This window comes from Anoplophora glabripennis, unplaced genomic scaffold, assembly GCF_000390285.2.
Source record: "Anoplophora glabripennis isolate ALB-LARVAE unplaced genomic scaffold, Agla_2.0 scaffold602, whole genome shotgun sequence".
NCBI classification, from domain to species: domain Eukaryota; kingdom Metazoa; phylum Arthropoda; class Insecta; order Coleoptera; family Cerambycidae; genus Anoplophora; species Anoplophora glabripennis.
This window is the reverse complement of record NW_019417005.1, coordinates 204,533-223,281: the sequence shown is the minus strand read 5'-3', so window position 1 is coordinate 223,281 and position 18,749 is coordinate 204,533. Positions and strand designations below refer to the sequence as shown.

Sequence of the window (18,749 nt, the reverse complement as noted above, 5' to 3'; positions counted from 1 at the left end):
GGACCATTTTTAAACCCTTCCCTTTCCTCAAGTCATTTTCAAATTAATTAAAACTGAATATTCGGCCATACACTAAGTAAAGCACAATTAAAGTATTTTAAAATAGACTTTTTCTATAATAGTGAAATAAAAGTGAATTGCTAAAAATATAATAAAAACATTTTTAAGTAATACAGTGGGACAAGTTCTTTAGCTAAGCTCAATATAGAATAATTGGCAATAAAGCAGACAAGCTCCTTCAACGAGAATGTCATTGACCACTTGGCATTCAAAAGGATCTGAGGATCGATCGATTTGCCATATAACTTGAGGTAACCATTTAAAATTGGCCTTTCTATTTCAAGATCCACGAGCTACCACTGCGCATTATTATTGTAAACAATGAACATAAAAATAAAAAATGAATTATCAATTACTTAGGTACTAATCTGAGTCTTTCAACATATATAAAGTTAAACAATACAAAGAAATCGTAAATTTTATTCATTTCTGTATAGAACAAATACAAACTATAAACCTTTAGTTGTCACTTTAAAGATTAGTTGATTTATAAAGTATTTATCAGAAGCTGCAAAGTCGATATCATTAACTCATTAATATTTTTAAATGGGATTAACTATTTTGTTTTACTGCCATTATAAAACCATTAGATAGAATTATAAAATGATTTAGGATTTATATTATTTTCCTTACATAAAGCTTTTTTTAATTGTAGAATATTTCCCAATAACAAGTTATTTCTAACATTGGATTAATAACAAACAGTCGAGTTACAGTAAAACAAAATTACAATTCCAAAGATTCTCAAAAATGTTTAAAAGCATAAACCATACACTCTACACTTCGTTCATTTTCGAGGATTTTACTCGTCAGGTAAAATTGTTACAAAACTGAGTTGTATGGGTGAAAACCAACGTGCTGGCTCGTCGATGTTTACCCAGAACAATAATTTTGCCAAGTCTGTGGAGGCTCTACCGCATTCTTCTAATCAAAGCATGGATGAATCCTTATATCTGGCCCTTTTTATCAATGTTTCGATTTGAACAAATTTCTTTTCGAATTGGAGGAAATAAAGAACTGTATTTAGTTATGCGAATGCTGTTACGTATGCAGGGTGATTAGAAAAACCGCTGACAGACTTCTAGGATAGATAATACATGAAAAATTAAGACGATTTGCTATGCGTAGTTAGCTCCTTAAGACCAATGTTTGATGTACTGCTCAAAATTTTATGAGCAGCAGTGTCATAGAAACGGTTTTTTTTAAATATTTTCTACGCCACTGTTAATTTTGTCAAACGGGCATTATTTTCGTGTAAAGTGTACAATTGTCTATCGAATTGGTCTCTTGCAAAATTTTGATTAAAGCAACCATTTTTAAGAAAAACACGTTTATAGAAAATTTGTGAATACAATTTTATTTCATTCATTTAGTTTCGCATAGTAGGCTTGTGCTATTCAAAACAAAATTACACATCTGCTGTTACTAATGTCAATAAGTGTAAGTGTACAAGTGAGTTAAGTAAACTAGCTTATAAGTTTTTTTGTGTCATTTTTACGGTTATTTAAATTACTTCAGCTACTTCACTATTTTCAATAACAGTATGAATTACGAATATTCATTTGAAGAGATGACAGATATGCACCTATGTTATGGGCTAGCGAATTTTGTTTCGCGTGATGCTGTTAGGCGGTACAGAGAAATGTTTCCTGTACGAAGAACACCAAATCAGCAAATGTTTGATAATATCGATATAAGATTAAGAGAAACGGGTAAATTAAATGCAACAAAAATTAATTCTGGACTACGCGACGGTGTTATGCTAGAACTCCGGAATCTGAGGAAATGGTCCTGACAGCAATAGAAAATAACAATATGTTAAGTACCCGACAAATTTCTAGAAATTTAAACATGTCACAGTCATCTGTTTGGAGAACACTTCACGAACAACAATTGCACCCTTATTAATATCAACGTGTTCAACATTTACTACCTCAAAATTACCCACCAAGACTAGAGTGGTCACGATGGCTGCTTGTCAGGCTTTCAGAGAATCCCAATTTTTCCGCGAATATCTTATTCACAGATTAAGCATCGTTTACGAGACGAGGAATAATTAACTTCCACATTAATCATTTATAGAGCAACGAAAATCCTCACGTCATTCGAATAACAAATTTTCAACATGAGTTTTCAATTAACGTTCATACTGGCATTATTGGCGACACGCTCATTGGTCCTTTTAGGCTACCAAATAGAGAGATGGCCAGTTTACCTTAATTTTTTAATGAATAATTTGAACAGCTTGTTAGAGTACCACTGGATGTGCGGAGGAGCCTATGGTTTAATCATGACGGCGCTCTGGCACATTTCGCTCGACAAATAAGAGATTATTTAAATATGACATACCCAAGCACGGTGGATTGGACGTGGTGGGCCAATCCAGTGGCCCGTCCATTCACCGGACTTAAATCCTCTGGATTTCCACACTTGGGGTCATGTTAAGGAGCTGATTTACGTAACTCCAGTGAATTTGATTGATGAATTATGGCAACGAATTCAACAAGCCTTTCAAACAATTCGTAATACGCCCGGGATTATTGAAAGAATAAGAAGATCCTTAGCTTGGAGGGTAGAAACGTGTGTCAAATCACAAGGTGGTCACTTCCAGCAACTACTCTGATATTTTACATTATTTCCAGTTATACAATTTTATCATTACGTTTTCACCCTTAAATTTGTTGTTTATTGTTTACGTTATTTCATTCTGACAAAATTAGTTGAAACCTAAATTACTCAAAATCTATAGCTTTAATCAAAATTTTGCAAGAGACCAATTCGATAGATAATTGAACACTTTACACGAAAATAGTGCCCGTTTGACAAAATTAGCAGTGGCGTAGAAGTATTTTTAAAAAAGGGTCACGTTGACCCCGTCTCTACGACACTGCTGCTCATAAAATTTTGAGCAGTACATCAAACATTGGTCTTAAGGTTCTAACTACGCATAGCAAATTTGAAATAGAAATGTTCAGGCATTTTGAAATTATTGCAGACAATGTTTAATTTTACAGAAACTTTGACGCCCAGTATCTCGCTAAGTAGGCATTTATTAACACTTTTCGTCTTAATTTTTTATGTATTATCTACCCTAGAAGTCTGTCAGCGGTTTTTTGAATCACCCTGTACAGATTACATATGATCTATTTCCATCTTGCACGTTTACAAATAAATAGAAAACGTTTTAATTATTTTTTATACCTTTACTAAAACCTTGTTTTGCAATAAATTCTAGATAAGTATCGAAATTAATCACGTCACAATTCTAGAAATGGAGAGAACATAATCCTCAGTTTTCGGTATCTAAAAATACGCAAATATGAATTGGATGAATATACATGCAGATGAGAACGTTAATTTCCTTTTTATTTTCTCATAATATATTTTGCTTCATTGTGAACATTGTTTTTATGAATATGATTAAAACGAGCTTTGGTATTCACTCGTTTGTTTACAGAAAAAAAAATATAATCAATCACGTTCTTTGAACCTACTTTAGATAAATACCAACATATACGCAAACATTAATAAAATTATAAAATAAAATTTGGTGACACAATACATATAAAATCAGTTTTTAACTATTAATTGAACCACTCGCAAATTTCTATTTCGAAACGACGACGATACAAGTACTGCAATTGATAGTTGCACTGTTTAAGATTATAAGTATATCTAAATGGCGATAAAAATCTAATAATAAAAATGAATTAACAGATTCCGAATAATTTCTCTAATTAAATCAATTTAAATAGTAGCAACCGGAGGTTTAAAATTTCCGAAAAAAAATATTTTCTCAGAATAATTAGAAAACAAAACTGGTAATTTCGGAAAAATTTTATTTTTATTTTAGGAGATATATTCCATATACCCATATTCTAAAAAAAAAAAGTTCTCCCATTTCATAACGTTCAAATTTCACTTCTATAAATCATGCAGGATGTTTGCTTTAGTGAGGACAATTTTTACAAAGCAGTATTTGGAAAGTCCTTCATAAAGGACACAATTAATAATATTGAGCCTTTTAGGATAGACATTCTAAAAACATACGGTGGTTGTACAAAGCCGCACAAAAATAGCCAGTTATTAAATAAATGCTAATAAAAATTAAAATACGTTATTTTCATATTGGGGTGTATTTCAACAAAATATATTTCGAAAATTATTGCAATAAGCATTTTATTTCGAGTTTCTTTCAATTTTCTCATATTTTCCAGTGTTTTCAATATTTCATATAAGCGAAACAAACCTTTTTGTAATATGTTACTCAACTTTTTGATAGTACAAATATTGTTTTATATTTTGTTGCCACCGCACTCTTGTAAACTTTTTTATTGTTGATTTTTCGAGAAAAAGTTATTCTTTTTAAAAAGTTTTGCTTATCTTGGGAAGCCATGGGCAGTAATCAAATATGTAAAAAAACATACAGGACGCCCAATTTCAAAATGTGAAATTTTTCCTAAGCAAAGTGCCTAAATTGTTGTTTTCATTAAAAACTATTATTTGATGAAGTTGTTCGTGAACTCAAGAAAGGAAGAATAATCACATTTTGCAAATAAAGAGACGCCGCAATTTTTAACGTACTTTAATCCTAAATTTAATATAATATAAAAATAGGTAGAACAATTTCCGAGTTGGTTGCCACGTCGTTGGTTTAGGTTTCTTGACGCTTCGAGAGATAATTCGCTCTCTTCCTTAGAAGCAACTCTGAAAGTTTTCGAGTTTTTTAAAGCAACGGTATATCTCTGGAAACGTCGATGTGGCAACCGGCCCGGAAATTGTTCTACCATTAACAACTACTTAATTTATATCGTGATTCAAAGATAATAAATTTACTTTTCCTAGTTTTATCAACATATCGTTATCTCGTAACTAATTGTAGACATTATCAAGATCCTTATTTAAATGATCTAGTGTGTCTGTCATATATTTTCCAGCAATATATAACATTGTATCATCTGCAGACGTATAAGTAACAATTTTTAACATCATTACATACTAAATAAAAAGAAGTCCAAGCACCTTCTCCTGTGGTATTTCGTTATTATTTAAAATTCCTCGTATAGGTACAATAGTTTTATATTTTACCTGTTGTTTTTTATTAAATAAATATTATTTAAACCACTCTAGTACATGTCTTTGAACACCCATTTTGTGTATTATCCAATTTTTGTTTTGGCAGTTAAAAATACTCAGACTCTTCCTAATTCCAGATTAATTTTCGTTTAAATTAGATAGATACACTGCACTGCATCACTTCTGATGTCTCTATCTTTAGTGGCACTTAGTTTGGTAAAAGCCTTAATCTAATTTTGAAATGTTATTGTTGTTTCTATTTAACTTTTTAAGAGAAATAAGCCTCAGAAATTGTTGCAACGTCTTTGTTACACCCTCCATAAACATGACTTCAATATTGATATCTGAACAGATCTTCCTACAAGAAATTGTGAAAACGTAGTTATGTTTTATTTAATTTAATATATTGTTTCACGTCCTCAATTTTTTTATTTTAATAATTTTAACTGAACTGACACATTTATTAAAACTATCCTTTTTTTGCAGTCAACCTATTGGCCACAGCGGGAGATGTGGCGCTGACCTGGACTTCACCGATCTACCCCAAACTTTATTCTAATGATTCGTCCATCAACCCATTGGGCAGACCCATCACCGAAAGCGAGGATGGGTGGCTGGGATCTCTGGTCAACATCGGGGCAATGGTCGGTCCATTTCCGTTCAGCTTTATAGCCAAGAGATTCGGAAGAAAAGTGGGTCTACTGAGTCTGGCTATACCTCTCATCGTATCATTCGTTGTCTTCGCCTTCGCAACGAACATTTATGTCTTTTACTTTGCTAGAATTCTCGGAGGACTAGCGATGGGTGGAGGCTACAGCTTGCTGCCAATGTATATAGCAGAAATATCTGAGGACTCCAACAGAGGGATGATGTCGTTAACTCTGAACATCTTCTGGGCCATCGGCAACTTCTTACCGTACGCAATTGGACCTTTTATATCCATCACCTTATTCAGTTTAATTCTAGCCTGCATACCAACGGCATTTTTTATAATTTTCTTAGTCGTAGGTGTGGAGACGCCTTATTACTATGCAGGGGTAAACAAGGCGGACAAAGCAGAAAAGTCTCTGATGAAACTCAGATGTACAGGAAAGGAAGGAGTTCAAACAGAGCTCGACAGCATCAAAGCTCACTTAAAACAGGACGATGACGGCCACTTTTCGGATATCATTAAAAGAAAGGAACTCAGAAAAGCTTTCATCATATGCATAATTTTGATTATAGCGGAAGAAGCTTGCGGCTCGTGCGCCATCACATTTTACTTGCAACCCATCTTCGAAGCAGCTGGTACTACCTTGTCTTCCGACATATCTGCACTTATTGTTGGAGCTGCTCTGTTAATATCAAGTTTTGTTGCACCGTTTGTCGTCGACAGAGTTGGAAGAAAATTGCTAACAGTGGTTTCTTGCATTGGGATGATGATAGCCTTACTGATGTTGGGAGTATTTTTCTACATTCAAGATTCTACCGAGTATAGCACAGACAGTATTATGTGGGTGCCTATATTTAGCCTAATTTTCTTTATAGTATCCTTCAATCTTGGTTTGGGGTGTATACCTTGGACTCTGTGTTCAGAGCTTTTTCCAAACAATGTAAAGCACATCGCAGCGTCGTCAGTGTCTAGTGTGTGTTGGATTACGAGCTTCCTAGTCACGAAATTTTTTAACGACATGAATGACCTTATGGGTCGGGCGGGTACCTTTTGGTTCTTCTCCTGTGCGTGTTTTGCCGCCGGCATATTCAGCCTCATCTACGTGCCAGAAACGAAGGGAAAGAGTTTTAGTGAGATACAGGACATGTTGAAGTACGGCACACAGAAGAAAACAGTCCATGACAATCAAAAGGCAGATATAATCCTCAATGATAAATTACGCACAGATAAAAATGGATGTGAAAACATTGCTTATCTCCATTCGCATGAATGACAAACAATTATCAGTTATTTATATGTATCACAACAATATTATTTTAATTTATTGAATGCGTTGTACCGAACAAATAAAAATATTAAAAACTTTGTCCTCTTTATTAAGGTATTATTATATTTCAATTATCCAATTTCATCTACATATCAGCAGGAAAAGTCAAATGAGTTCAATTTAATAATTTTCAGCATTTTGAAATACGATATTTTCAATTATATGCATTAATTATTTTCTTAGACTAATTTTACTAATTCTTTTCATAATTACTTATCAAATGAAGTTATGTAATCTTAATACCAAATATATAACTAAGGAGACAATTCATCAGATTGTCATCAATAATTATTTAATATATTGAATTAAACAATAATGTGGCAAATCCAAACAAAACATATACTTTAGACAAAGACCAACACAAAATTCAGTCAAAATTTCATTATGTTGAAAGGGTAAATATCTTATAATTGGATAGGTAAAAATATAGATTCATATTCTTATGCATATTGAAAACATTATTGCCACTACAGTTTCAAAATTGTATTTCCTCTAAAGATGTATTTTATATACAGGGTGTTACAAATTAGTAGGTCAAGCAGTTAACCACATATTCTTTGGACTAAAATAATGGGACTTTTCTTTTACCACTTTTCGCTGCTTTATCTAAAAAAAATATTCGGGGAGCATAGACGTACTCAAAAAAAAATTGGTTGTCTGTGGGTACTTCAACCCCCCTCCCCTCCGTTCGAGCTTTGATATTTTAAACCAAAATTACATAAAAAGTGTGCCGACTTAAGATCAAAATATGTGTTAAATTTCAAATAAATACCTCTACAATCACTGGAGTTATCAATAAAAATCATTTTTTAAATTTTAATTTTGACATTTTGTATTTTGAAAATGGGGCTCCGAAATTAAATTTAAAAACGTCGACTAAACTGATGTCACGTAATCAAAAAAGTAGCAAATAGAGCTCCAAATTAAAATTTTGTTAGTTAAAAAAATTGAATAAAGAAACGTTGTCTCTAAAAAAATATTCTGAAACCATAGGCGTACTAAAAAGAATTGAGGGTCCATGGGTACTATAACTCCTCTTTCCTCCATTATTTTAGTCCAAAGAATATGTGGTTAACTACTTGACCTACTAAGTAGTAAGTAATTTAAGGTTTTAGATTATTTTAGTTTTAGAACTATTAATTTCGGCATCATCGCATTTCATAACTTTTAATTTGTTTAAATATAGTCATCATGTTCTACTAGTATCATTTAAATGCAGTTTTATGGATTAATAAATAGTTAAAGAAATAGTATATAATTATGCAGGGACGCCACTGATGTAGAAAACTTGTTCTCATGACTTTAACCTAAAAAGACGTAAATTTTTCATGCAGGTTTATGTGAGGGAGTAATAAGTACATAATAAAGATCAGTAATAGGCAAACATCATGCAAGAGCCATCTAGTTGATGTGATTCTAACTAGCCACTTTTCTGAATCACTATACAGGGTGTTTATTAAATACTTGTACAAACTTTAAAGGGTGAATCTTTGACTAATTTTAAGAGAAAAAGTTCATATGAACATTGGTCCGCAACGGCTTGGTTCTTGAGATATAGAGCTTCTGAAAAAGTTTTCTGTTTGGTATTTTGATTATATTTTTGTTCAATAACATGGCAATTTGACGAAATTCGGGAAACTGGGAGTATTGATGATGAGAAACTCAAATATTTACTTAGTTTTATGTTTAATGTTAGGGGGCGCCACATACAGCGTTGTACCTGGATTTAAATAACAATAGCTTCTTGTGTCGCGTAACATACATGTCATTTTTGACTAAACATACCTATTCTCAATTCAATTTTATGTACAAAAGGTAGATACTCTTAGTATTTGTCGCTGAAAGCAACAGTTTAAAAAAAAACTGCATGGGTATTTTGTAAGTTGAATCATTAAGAGTTTTTGAAAAACAAGTGAAAAAATGTGTTTCTTTTATTGAATTATTGATTGTATGGCGATGTGACAAACTTAGATCATTTTCAAGACTAAGACTCAACTACTTCTACAAATAAGTTAATAACATTTACAATAATCGCTGAAACAATTTTTTTTTTTGGATATCAAGAACCAAGCCGTTGCGGATCTATGTTCATATGAACTTTTTATCTTAAAATTAGTCAAAAATTCGCCCTTTAAAGTTTGTACAAGTACTTAAACACCCTGTATAACAAATGTTTTTATTAACCTGCTTGCTTTTGTCACTAAAAATGATTCTTGTCTTACGTACTATTCTTTGATTAATCAATTTGTTCATAGGTAAATTTTTAACTCATATCGATTAATTCATGTCTTTGCCGTCCAGTCACAAGAGTTTAATTAAAATTACCTTATAAAGAGAAAACCGTTTAAGAAATACCACCTGAAAAATATTATCGCAATCCTAGAAAAAAACTAAACTGTTTTATAAAGCCGGTATTCTAGAATCTAAAATTAATGACCAACTTAGAAGTTCAAACTCTCATTTATTCAGATTAAAGATGGTAATACTTACGAATCTACATAGATAGAGCAGTGTAAGTGAACTACTAATTTGATATTTATCATTTCAAGTCTAAAGGGTCAACAAAAGCATTCTTACATCACATTGCCCGAAAATCTTTAAATCTTACTAAGTTGATCACTTTTTAGGTATCGCACAATATTGTATATTTAGCGCCATCTATTATTTTTCTAGATTCAATCCTGACAGGAAACTATACATTTTAAATTTTCAATAGATCTTGCTTTAATTATACCGTCAGATAAGTTTTGTTTATTGAGTTTGTGTTTCTGTTAAAGAAAAAGGCATTGGAAGTGCATGCTGGATGAATTTTAAATTTTGTAGAGAATCGTATAAATCGTCATTTCCAATTAGACGGTAATTCTGTACCTGTAAGGGAATGGTTAAATATCCATTTTCAAAATCTATGGATAGAGCGCAACAATCCCTTGAGCAATCAGCCGGGACAACTTAGGAAAGTACAAAAGTATTTTTGAAGCGGTATGAAAAACGTATTGGGTTCCAATTCTCTTTGTTTACCTTTTTTAATGTAATTTGTTGAAATAAATGTTATTAGCTATTGATTTTACGTTAATACTTTAATTTGTCAAGTAAGTAAAGGAACAGTATTGTAGATTAACAATAATTTTAATTTTCATTCATTCCAAAAAAAATAAAATAAATTCGCAAGTGTTTTAGACGTGTACCGTTTCTCAAATTAGTAGTTGTTACGTCACAAATTGAATCCTTTAAAAAGCGGGCCTATTCCATTTTTAAAAGTAGACGACGTGAGAGAACGATCCTTAAAACCCAGAAATATTGTAATACTTTATGGTGGCTAAATTTCATGTTCTTCAAAATGATACTATTGCTACTAGAAACAAGAATATAAGATATGTAACTTCTTTGAAGATTTGCAGCATTATTCAATAATTTCAATATGTTAGATAATTACCAAAGACAAGCTTTTGTATGGAGCTATTCCCTTATTATACCTTTGATCTAAAGAATCATATACACACTACTCTTTGATGAGAATTAAGAGATGTAACTTAATACCTTTAAATTCAAGTAAAATATCAATAAATCTTTTTTTCAAAATATTTCAGCGATAACAAAATTACTTTGTAGAATATAGTCCTTCAGGGACTGTTGTCTACCAGCACGATTATTTGTCTATCTACCTCTTTTCTGAGAAGAAGCTGATAGGATGAGTATGGGGATAGAATTTGTTAAAACTAGATGATATTGTTTGGATACCCTCTGAAGAAGATATTTAATATCGAAATGTACAACAAATCTCAACTCCACATATCATATCACACAGAAGAAATAGCTATATTCAATAAAATCACCTTATCATTTTCTCTGTTTAATTATTTCATTTGCAAAAATTGTACATCCTACCTTGAATCTTATAAAATCAAACCGGTGTTATTTTTGTATATAAAAAATATGTGAAATAATTCCGATTCATTCATTCAACATAAAAATGAATTGGAAAATTATTTTAATAACTATGGGAAATACCAATGTCCAAACGTTTTTGTCGATTTTACACAGCTCCAAATAAAAAGAGTGGGAGGTCCGAAAGACGCTACAATGTGATAAGGTCAGTTCAAGGTCAAATGTAGAGAATCAATTGTCAATAAAGTAAACCAATATATCTATACGTTTTTGGGGCCACTGAATTTGAATCCGGAGTCCGTTTGACCCGATCAGGTCTGCTAAATACTCCCAAGTTCTAAACTCAAATACTCAAGTTAAGCATTTATGCGTATAAAGTTTGACTAACAAATAAGATTAAAGAAAGAAAGCTTTAACACTGAACCCGTGACTCTCGAGTTAATTATTTTGACATGACAAAATTCTAGTATCAATAAGCCTAATTAAGTAAGCTTTAAACCAGTGCGTACTTAACTTAAGTGTTTTGAGTTTGGAACTTGAAAGTATTTAGCAGACCTGATCGGATCAAACGGAACCCGAATTCGGATTCAGCGGCCCCAAAAACATATAGATACCATGGTCTTGCCTTTCGCACCTACCACTTAAGGTTATTGAAAAAGTTAAATTTATATTTTTGCGCAAAATGAGTTGCATAAAAAAAATTATTATACTGAAGGTTACAGATCTTTGTTATACAATGACTTAATATCAAACGTCAGGAGATAACACTGAGCTATTTAGCTCATTAGTTGATAATCAGTGACGTATTAAATTATTATCTACTCAACTGATATTACTGAAAAATTAAGTGGCACTTGACGTATCAGATTTCAGAGAATTGACGAAACAGTGTATTAGAAGATTATTGTATCTATGTTAAGTAAGGAATCGTACCTCAACTTCTACTAATTTCTTTATTTTTTATTGTAAAATATAACAAACAAATAAATCCCGTTTCTTTTGATGATAAATAAACGAATCGCTGTCGGTTATAGATTTCTTCTTTTTGATAGTAGTTAGTTTTAATCAAGTCCCATAGCACTGCGCCCTTATCAGGTCTATTGTGCTTCCCACTACTCAGTCCTATTCAAGTAGCTTTGTCCTTTTGGCAAAGTCCAAAAGGCTCCTTGCCGACAGTTCTCTCAGCTCCTTGGGTTCCAGATTGGGTCTTCCTAAGAGCGTCATTCTACTACGTGCAATCGTGGGAGAATATGCAGAAAGGTTTAGTCACATTGTCAGCGGACCTGACTGTCTGCAAGCTTTAGCTTATGTAGATACTTCCTAAAGTGACAGTGTCCCGTTATAAGTCCCGTCAGTCTCCTGAGCCGAATTTTATTCAAGTTCAACAATACATTTGTTCTTTCCTTCAAAGAATACTCTATAAGTCCTTAGATTTGCTTTGCATGGCTTTCAAGTCCAGTATTTCCTGTGTTCTTTCTCAATCTATTTGTCCAGAAGAACCCCCCTTGATTACACAGGGAGATTGTACTGCAGAAGGGCTCCAAAACAATGAACTCTATTTCGAAATGGCCTTTAAAGTCTGTGATGAATTTGCTTTGACGTCATCAATAGTTTGAAAACGGACTCCTTTCAGCACTGATTTTAATTTCGAAAATAAGAAAAAATTACAAGCCACGTCTAGCGAGTAAGGCTTTTGTCCATCGTTATAATCCTTTGAATGAATGTTTCATTTGTCATTGAATTGTTCAAGGAGTTGCCGACAAATGTCCACACGATTTTGTTTTTGTAATTCGGTCATCAAACGAGGAAGAAATTTCAAAATTTTATGAAATCTCTCTGACAATCAATCGGTGATTTGCACGCACCAGATCTTTGACTTTCTGAACGTGGAAATTATCAATTGAAATTGAGGGCCTTCCTGGATGAGGATCATCTTCAATTAACTGACCACCAGTCGTGAAAACTATTGTATAGCAGTGGCAACTGATGAAAATGAAAGAGATTTTTACAATGACTTGTGGGACTCATATTGTTTATTAGAGAATAATTTTCAAGACCACATGGAGTATTCTTATGATAAACATTTTTTTACTGGAAACTACTTAGTGGGACCATATATTATTGTGCACCTTATTTTATCAGGGCAGTAAGAGCTTATTTAAATACTACATTTCCCGATCGATGGATCAGTCGAGGTAGTCCTTTTCCGTAGCCGCCTCGGTCTCCCAATCTTAATACGATCTCTCGATTTTTTCAAACTCCTATATTAGTAGGGAAGAATTATTAAATGTCACTCGACATCATTAAAAATGATCACCACATGTTATTTCAAGTAGAGCAGAGGGGATTGAGCAATTTCAGAAAATCCATTGAAATTCAAGGTGCACATATTGAACATCTTACTTAAAAGTTCTCCTTTTTTAATTCTATAGAAACCAAGATTTTTACAAAAATGTTAGTTATCACATTTTTCATACAATAATTGTTAATAAAATTCAATTTTTTCAAAAAACGGTGCAAGATATCGACTGATATACGGTATACCTTATTTTTAGCGAAGTAAGAGAGGAATCGAACTATGAATGAAAAATGTCAAATTTAGTAACGCCGTAAAAGATGTATAAATTTAAATGGATAATTTCGTCTGCTCCTGCATAATCCATTCATATTGAATATCATTTTAAACTTGGAATGAACATTACCATGAATTACTTTAATTGTCCAAATTTCATTGTTGTCATGGTAACGACTTAGAAGTTTTAATTGGAATTTGTGTTTCATACTTCTTTCTTTGAAGGCGAATAACTCCACAACGAAGTCCGATAGGAAAAAAATATATATGAAGTATTACAGCTACTTTGACCTCCTCTGTACACCCCTTCATTTTTGACATGACCTTTCCGGACACCCTGTATATTAATGGAACATTTCTTTGAACTTACTGTATATGTGCAATCTTTTTCTTTGAAATCTATGGGTTAGCAGTATCTATTTTAATTTATTTTGCAATTTCTCTAAAAAACAATGTGCCTCACGCTTTGTTATCAAAACGTAACAATTTTAATTTGCACTAGCCACCACTCTTATCTAATTTAATATCTAATCTGTACTGAACTTGACGTAAATTCACAGATTAACAATATATTTCAGATTTGTAATTACTTTAAAAATTGGTGCAATTTAAATATGAGTATGAATAAATAATTTAAACTACTTTTCACAAATCTAATTTATTTGTTTAACAAAATTGAACACTAATTTATTAAATTAATTCAGTTCTAATAGGTATATGTAAGTTAGTAATAATGAATTTGTATGTATTTTTCGCTAGAAAATTTTAAAAAAATGAAAATTTAAACAACCGCTTGTAACAAATAGATTCTTTTAAATAAGAATTATTAACTCGTGTATTTTTTACTCTGTTTTAAAGGTATTAAAATAATTCAAACAAATCCAAAACATTTTTTTATCTTATCAAATAATGTCCTTTGATATAAGAAATCTGGGTACGCGAAAGAAGAACTTTGTTTGAATTTGCTTTAAAATAGAGTATAAAATGCGAGTACTTGAATGAACAGGGCGTTTATTTTACTGCAATCCTTTACGACTATTCTTCTGTAACTTTTTTGTACGTTTAAATTTTTACACGCAACTATCAGAAATTGGTAGAGAATTTTATTCTACACAAAAAATGTAAACCTATCAAAAGTCAAAATTATGCTAGGTTATAAAGATATTACAGAAAATATTTATTAACACATACCTACCTCATTTTTTGGAAATAACTACGTATCCATAACAAACAGAATAAATAACATAATTAATAACTTAATCAACTGACGTTCCTCTAACTTGTCGTACGGCGTCTTTTATTCTATCCCAAAGTTCTTCTCCCATATTAGGTGTTACAAAGTTGTAAACAATTCCTTTTAAATGAACCCAAAAGAAAAAGTGTAACGGATTAAAATCCGGACAACAAGAAGGCGAAGAAAAGTCACTACAATTTGAAAATGATTGATTAATTCTCTCACCAAATGGCTGTAATGAGAGGGGCACCATCGTGCATGAACCACATTTTCGTCGTCTAGTATTAATGGGTGCTTTTCCGAAAACCCCAGTAAGTTCTTGCCGAAGGAATTCCAAATAATTTTGGTTGTTCAATCTTGCAGGTAGAGGGATAGGCCCCAAAATAAAATTTCCTATAATCCTGTACCAGACGTTAACTGAAAATTCGCGTTGGAAGTGTGGATTTTCTTCGCTCCATACGTGAGAGTTTTCCAATTAAAAACACCTCTATGGGTAAAAACAACTTCATCTGTAAAGGCAATTCTCCCAAGAAAAGTGTGATCCGTGTTGTGTAACTGGAGAAATCGTTACGCAAAATGTTAAACTCAGCGAACGGTCTGGTTCAAGCAAATTTTGTACAGTGGTGAAATTGAAAACATTGTAACTGCTGCGTGTGGAGTATAGTTGAAACGGTTTTGCGGCCAATTTCTGTGACTGCTGACAAACGACGAATACTAATTTCGGAATTTTCTTCTAATCTTTCTAGAATTTTTTCTTCGTCTTGTACACTTCCATTTCGTGAATTAGACCGAAAGTTTCCTGTTTCTCCTAATCTGGTAAATAATTAGAAGCAAACAATGTATGAGAAGGCTGTCTGCGATTCAAATAAAGTTCTTCATATGTTCTCTCAGCAGCGCATCCACTAAAATATTGAACATATACCACTATCATGTCTTTCATTTCATAATTCGTAAATTCATTGTGACGAGGCATTTTCAGAAACAAACTTTTACAAAATACAAACTTGATAGTGACTTATCGAAATATTTTCTGTAATATCTTCATAAATGAGAATACTTTTAATAGGAATACATTTTTTGTGTAGAATAAAATTATCTACCTGTTTCTGATAGTTGCGTGTAAAAATTTAAAGGAACAAAAAAGTTACAGAAGAATATCCACAAAGGGTTGTAGTAAAATGAACGCCCTTTATGATGGAACAATCGCAATCAATACTGTTAAAATAAGATTTCTACAAAATATAACTGGAGAATAGAATCCATACCGGAAGTCGGCCATATTGAGAAGCCACTTCACTACCTTCTATCGTTTTTTATCTCTTTATTTATTTCACATTATATTCTCCTGATTTTTCTCCAGCAGATTTCCATCTCTTCCACTGTCTATCGAACAACTTTTGTAGAAAATAAAAAAGCGTGTTAGATCATTGGGAGGCGATCATAAACAATGGATGCATGCATTTTGCTTTTCAAAAAGAAATAAATTTTAAATTTAGTAAAAAAGCTTACAATACGAAATTTTTCATCAACCCTTATTAGTTTTTATCGATTTTCAACCTGTTAGTTATCCTCAAATTGTAAATAAATAAATAAAAACATTATGTGATTATAAATATTGGATTATGATATAAATACGGTTGATATAATACTTTGTTTCCTTAATCTACATCTTTCTAAAGTTGTATGTTTTAAAATCTATAGATAATCTTGTATAATTCGCACTGACTTTAATATAAAGCTCTATTACCCATGTATGCACTCTTAAAATCATGTTTTAATTCAGTTGATAAATAAAAAATCTGAAATAATCAGGGAAATATCAAGCAACCAGAAACATAACCTTTATTTTACACGAGAACTTTTTTTTTTTAAACTATTAGAGAAAATGTAATATACACGCCCTGCTACTTAAAAATAAATGACATAATTGAAAGGTACAATGCAATAAAATGTTAAGACTGTTAATTAAATACACAGTATTTTAATGTAGAAAACAGTTATGACCGTTTGCATAATAATACCCTTGCAGAGCAACCTTTATATCATGAATTTAAGAACAGTAAAATATTAACAATATACATACTTTTATTTGACTTGCTCAGTATATAAATAAAAGATGCCAAGTATAATAATAAATGTATGGAAGCATTAATCTGTAATCAATTATTTTAAATAATAAATCATTCAGTTTGCATTAAAATTATTTACTGCACCGACAAAAATGAGCAAAATTCGATTTTCTCTCAAAGAGCTAATCTAATTTTGACAATTTTTTTCTTGGTTTATCTTATAGGTTCATTCTTCAGTAACGATTCTAAAATAGAAATTTTTATTGGAATTTCAGGGTTCAGCTGGGTGCAAGAGACAAAATTTTAAACACCCTTCACCAAAATTCGCCGGCGAATAAACTTAAATGATACCATATTTTCTGAACAATTTGTTTTTTGGTTCTTGTCGTCAGTAATTAATAACACATCCCGACAAAAAAAAGTGTGCGACAAGTTTTTGGGTTCACTGAATTCGAATCTAGTGTCCATTTGACCCGATCAGGTCTGGTTAAGGTTAGTTCAAGGTCAAATGTAGCACGTTTTTGGAGTTGCTCAATTGGAATCCGGTGTTCGTTTGACTCGATCAGGTTTGGGTTAAGGTCATATCAAGGTCAAATGTAGAGAATCAATTGCCAGCAAAGTAAACCTACATATCTATACGTTTTCTGGGTCTGCTAAATACTCTAAAGTTAAAACATTTTATAAACCTAGGTTTATAACATGTTCACTGACTCGTCAAAGAGACGCTGTTCTACTGGATGATACAAATGTTTATGCAGCTATACCTGTAGCATATTCGGTGATATTGAAAGAAGACTACTGTAATATGCGGTTAATCTTAGATAGGATCAAATACAAGAACATAAGTGGCTTTGTGGGGATCTTAAAATTATCACAATAATACTGGGCCAACAATCGGGATTCACAAAAACTCCTTTTTTATGTGAATGGGTTAGTCGGGATCGTAAAAAACATTACGTGAAGAATATCTTGCCACCTAGAGAAACCTTCGATCATGGAATTAAGAATACAGGTATAATACAAAAAGCACTTGTTGATCTATTAAAAATCTTTATTCCATCTCTGTACGTCAAATGAAACTCATGGACTCATGAAACAATAGGTAAAGGCTCTAAACAAAGATGGTCAAAATGCTTTAAATATCTCGTAAATCAGTTCCCCAATTTAAATGATGCGAAATTGCGGGAAGAGATTTTTGATGGGCCTCAAATCCGTAAGATGTTAAAGGGTCACATCTTTGTTACTAAAATGAATGAAAACGATAAAGCAGGACGGTTATGTTTTAAGGAACGAATCGAAATTTTGTTAGGAAATCGAAACTATAGGATTAGGAGTCCAAACTATACAGAAATAGTGTCGAATTTTGTAGAAAATCTTAGATACCTAGACCGCTTAATGAATCTAAAATTACATTTTTTACATTCTCATGTGGATTATTTCCCAAAAAAATTGGGTGATTAGGATAGGAGGGAGAAAGGTTTCACCAAGATATTAAGGAAATGGGGCGTCGGTATCAAGACAGATGAAATGTTACACGCATTGGTTAAAGCTTACTTAATTAGGTTTAATGATACTAGAATTTTATCATGTCAAAACAGTTAATTCGAGAGTCACGGGCTCAGAGTTAAAACTGAATTTCTATAAACTTATTTGTTACTCAAATTTTAATATTCATAAATGCTTAAGTTGAGTGTTTTGAGTATAAAATTTAGAATATTTAGCACACTTGGTTGGGTCGGATTCGGATTCAGCAACCCCAAAAACGTATAGATATGTAGGTTGGTAATTGATTCTCTATATTTAATCTTGCAGTGAAATTAACCCAGACGTGATCGGGTCAAACGGACACCGGATTCGGGTTGAGCGATCTCAAA

At 32.1% G+C, this 18,749-nt stretch overlaps 1 protein-coding gene across 1 annotated transcript in view; it reads left to right on the top strand.

The window, feature by feature from the left end:
• The window catches only part of LOC108912493 (facilitated trehalose transporter Tret1-like), a 43,629-nt gene extending 36,476 nt beyond the window's left edge, over nt 1-7,153 (top strand). Inside the window, exon 2 of the mRNA XM_018717725.1 lies at nt 5,623-7,153. Coding sequence (XP_018573241.1) covers nt 5,623-7,061 — 1,439 coding nt within the window. The 3' untranslated portion in view covers nt 7,062-7,153. The remainder of the gene's footprint in view (nt 1-5,622) is intronic.
• Nucleotides 7,154-18,749: the final 11,596 nt, after the last annotated feature.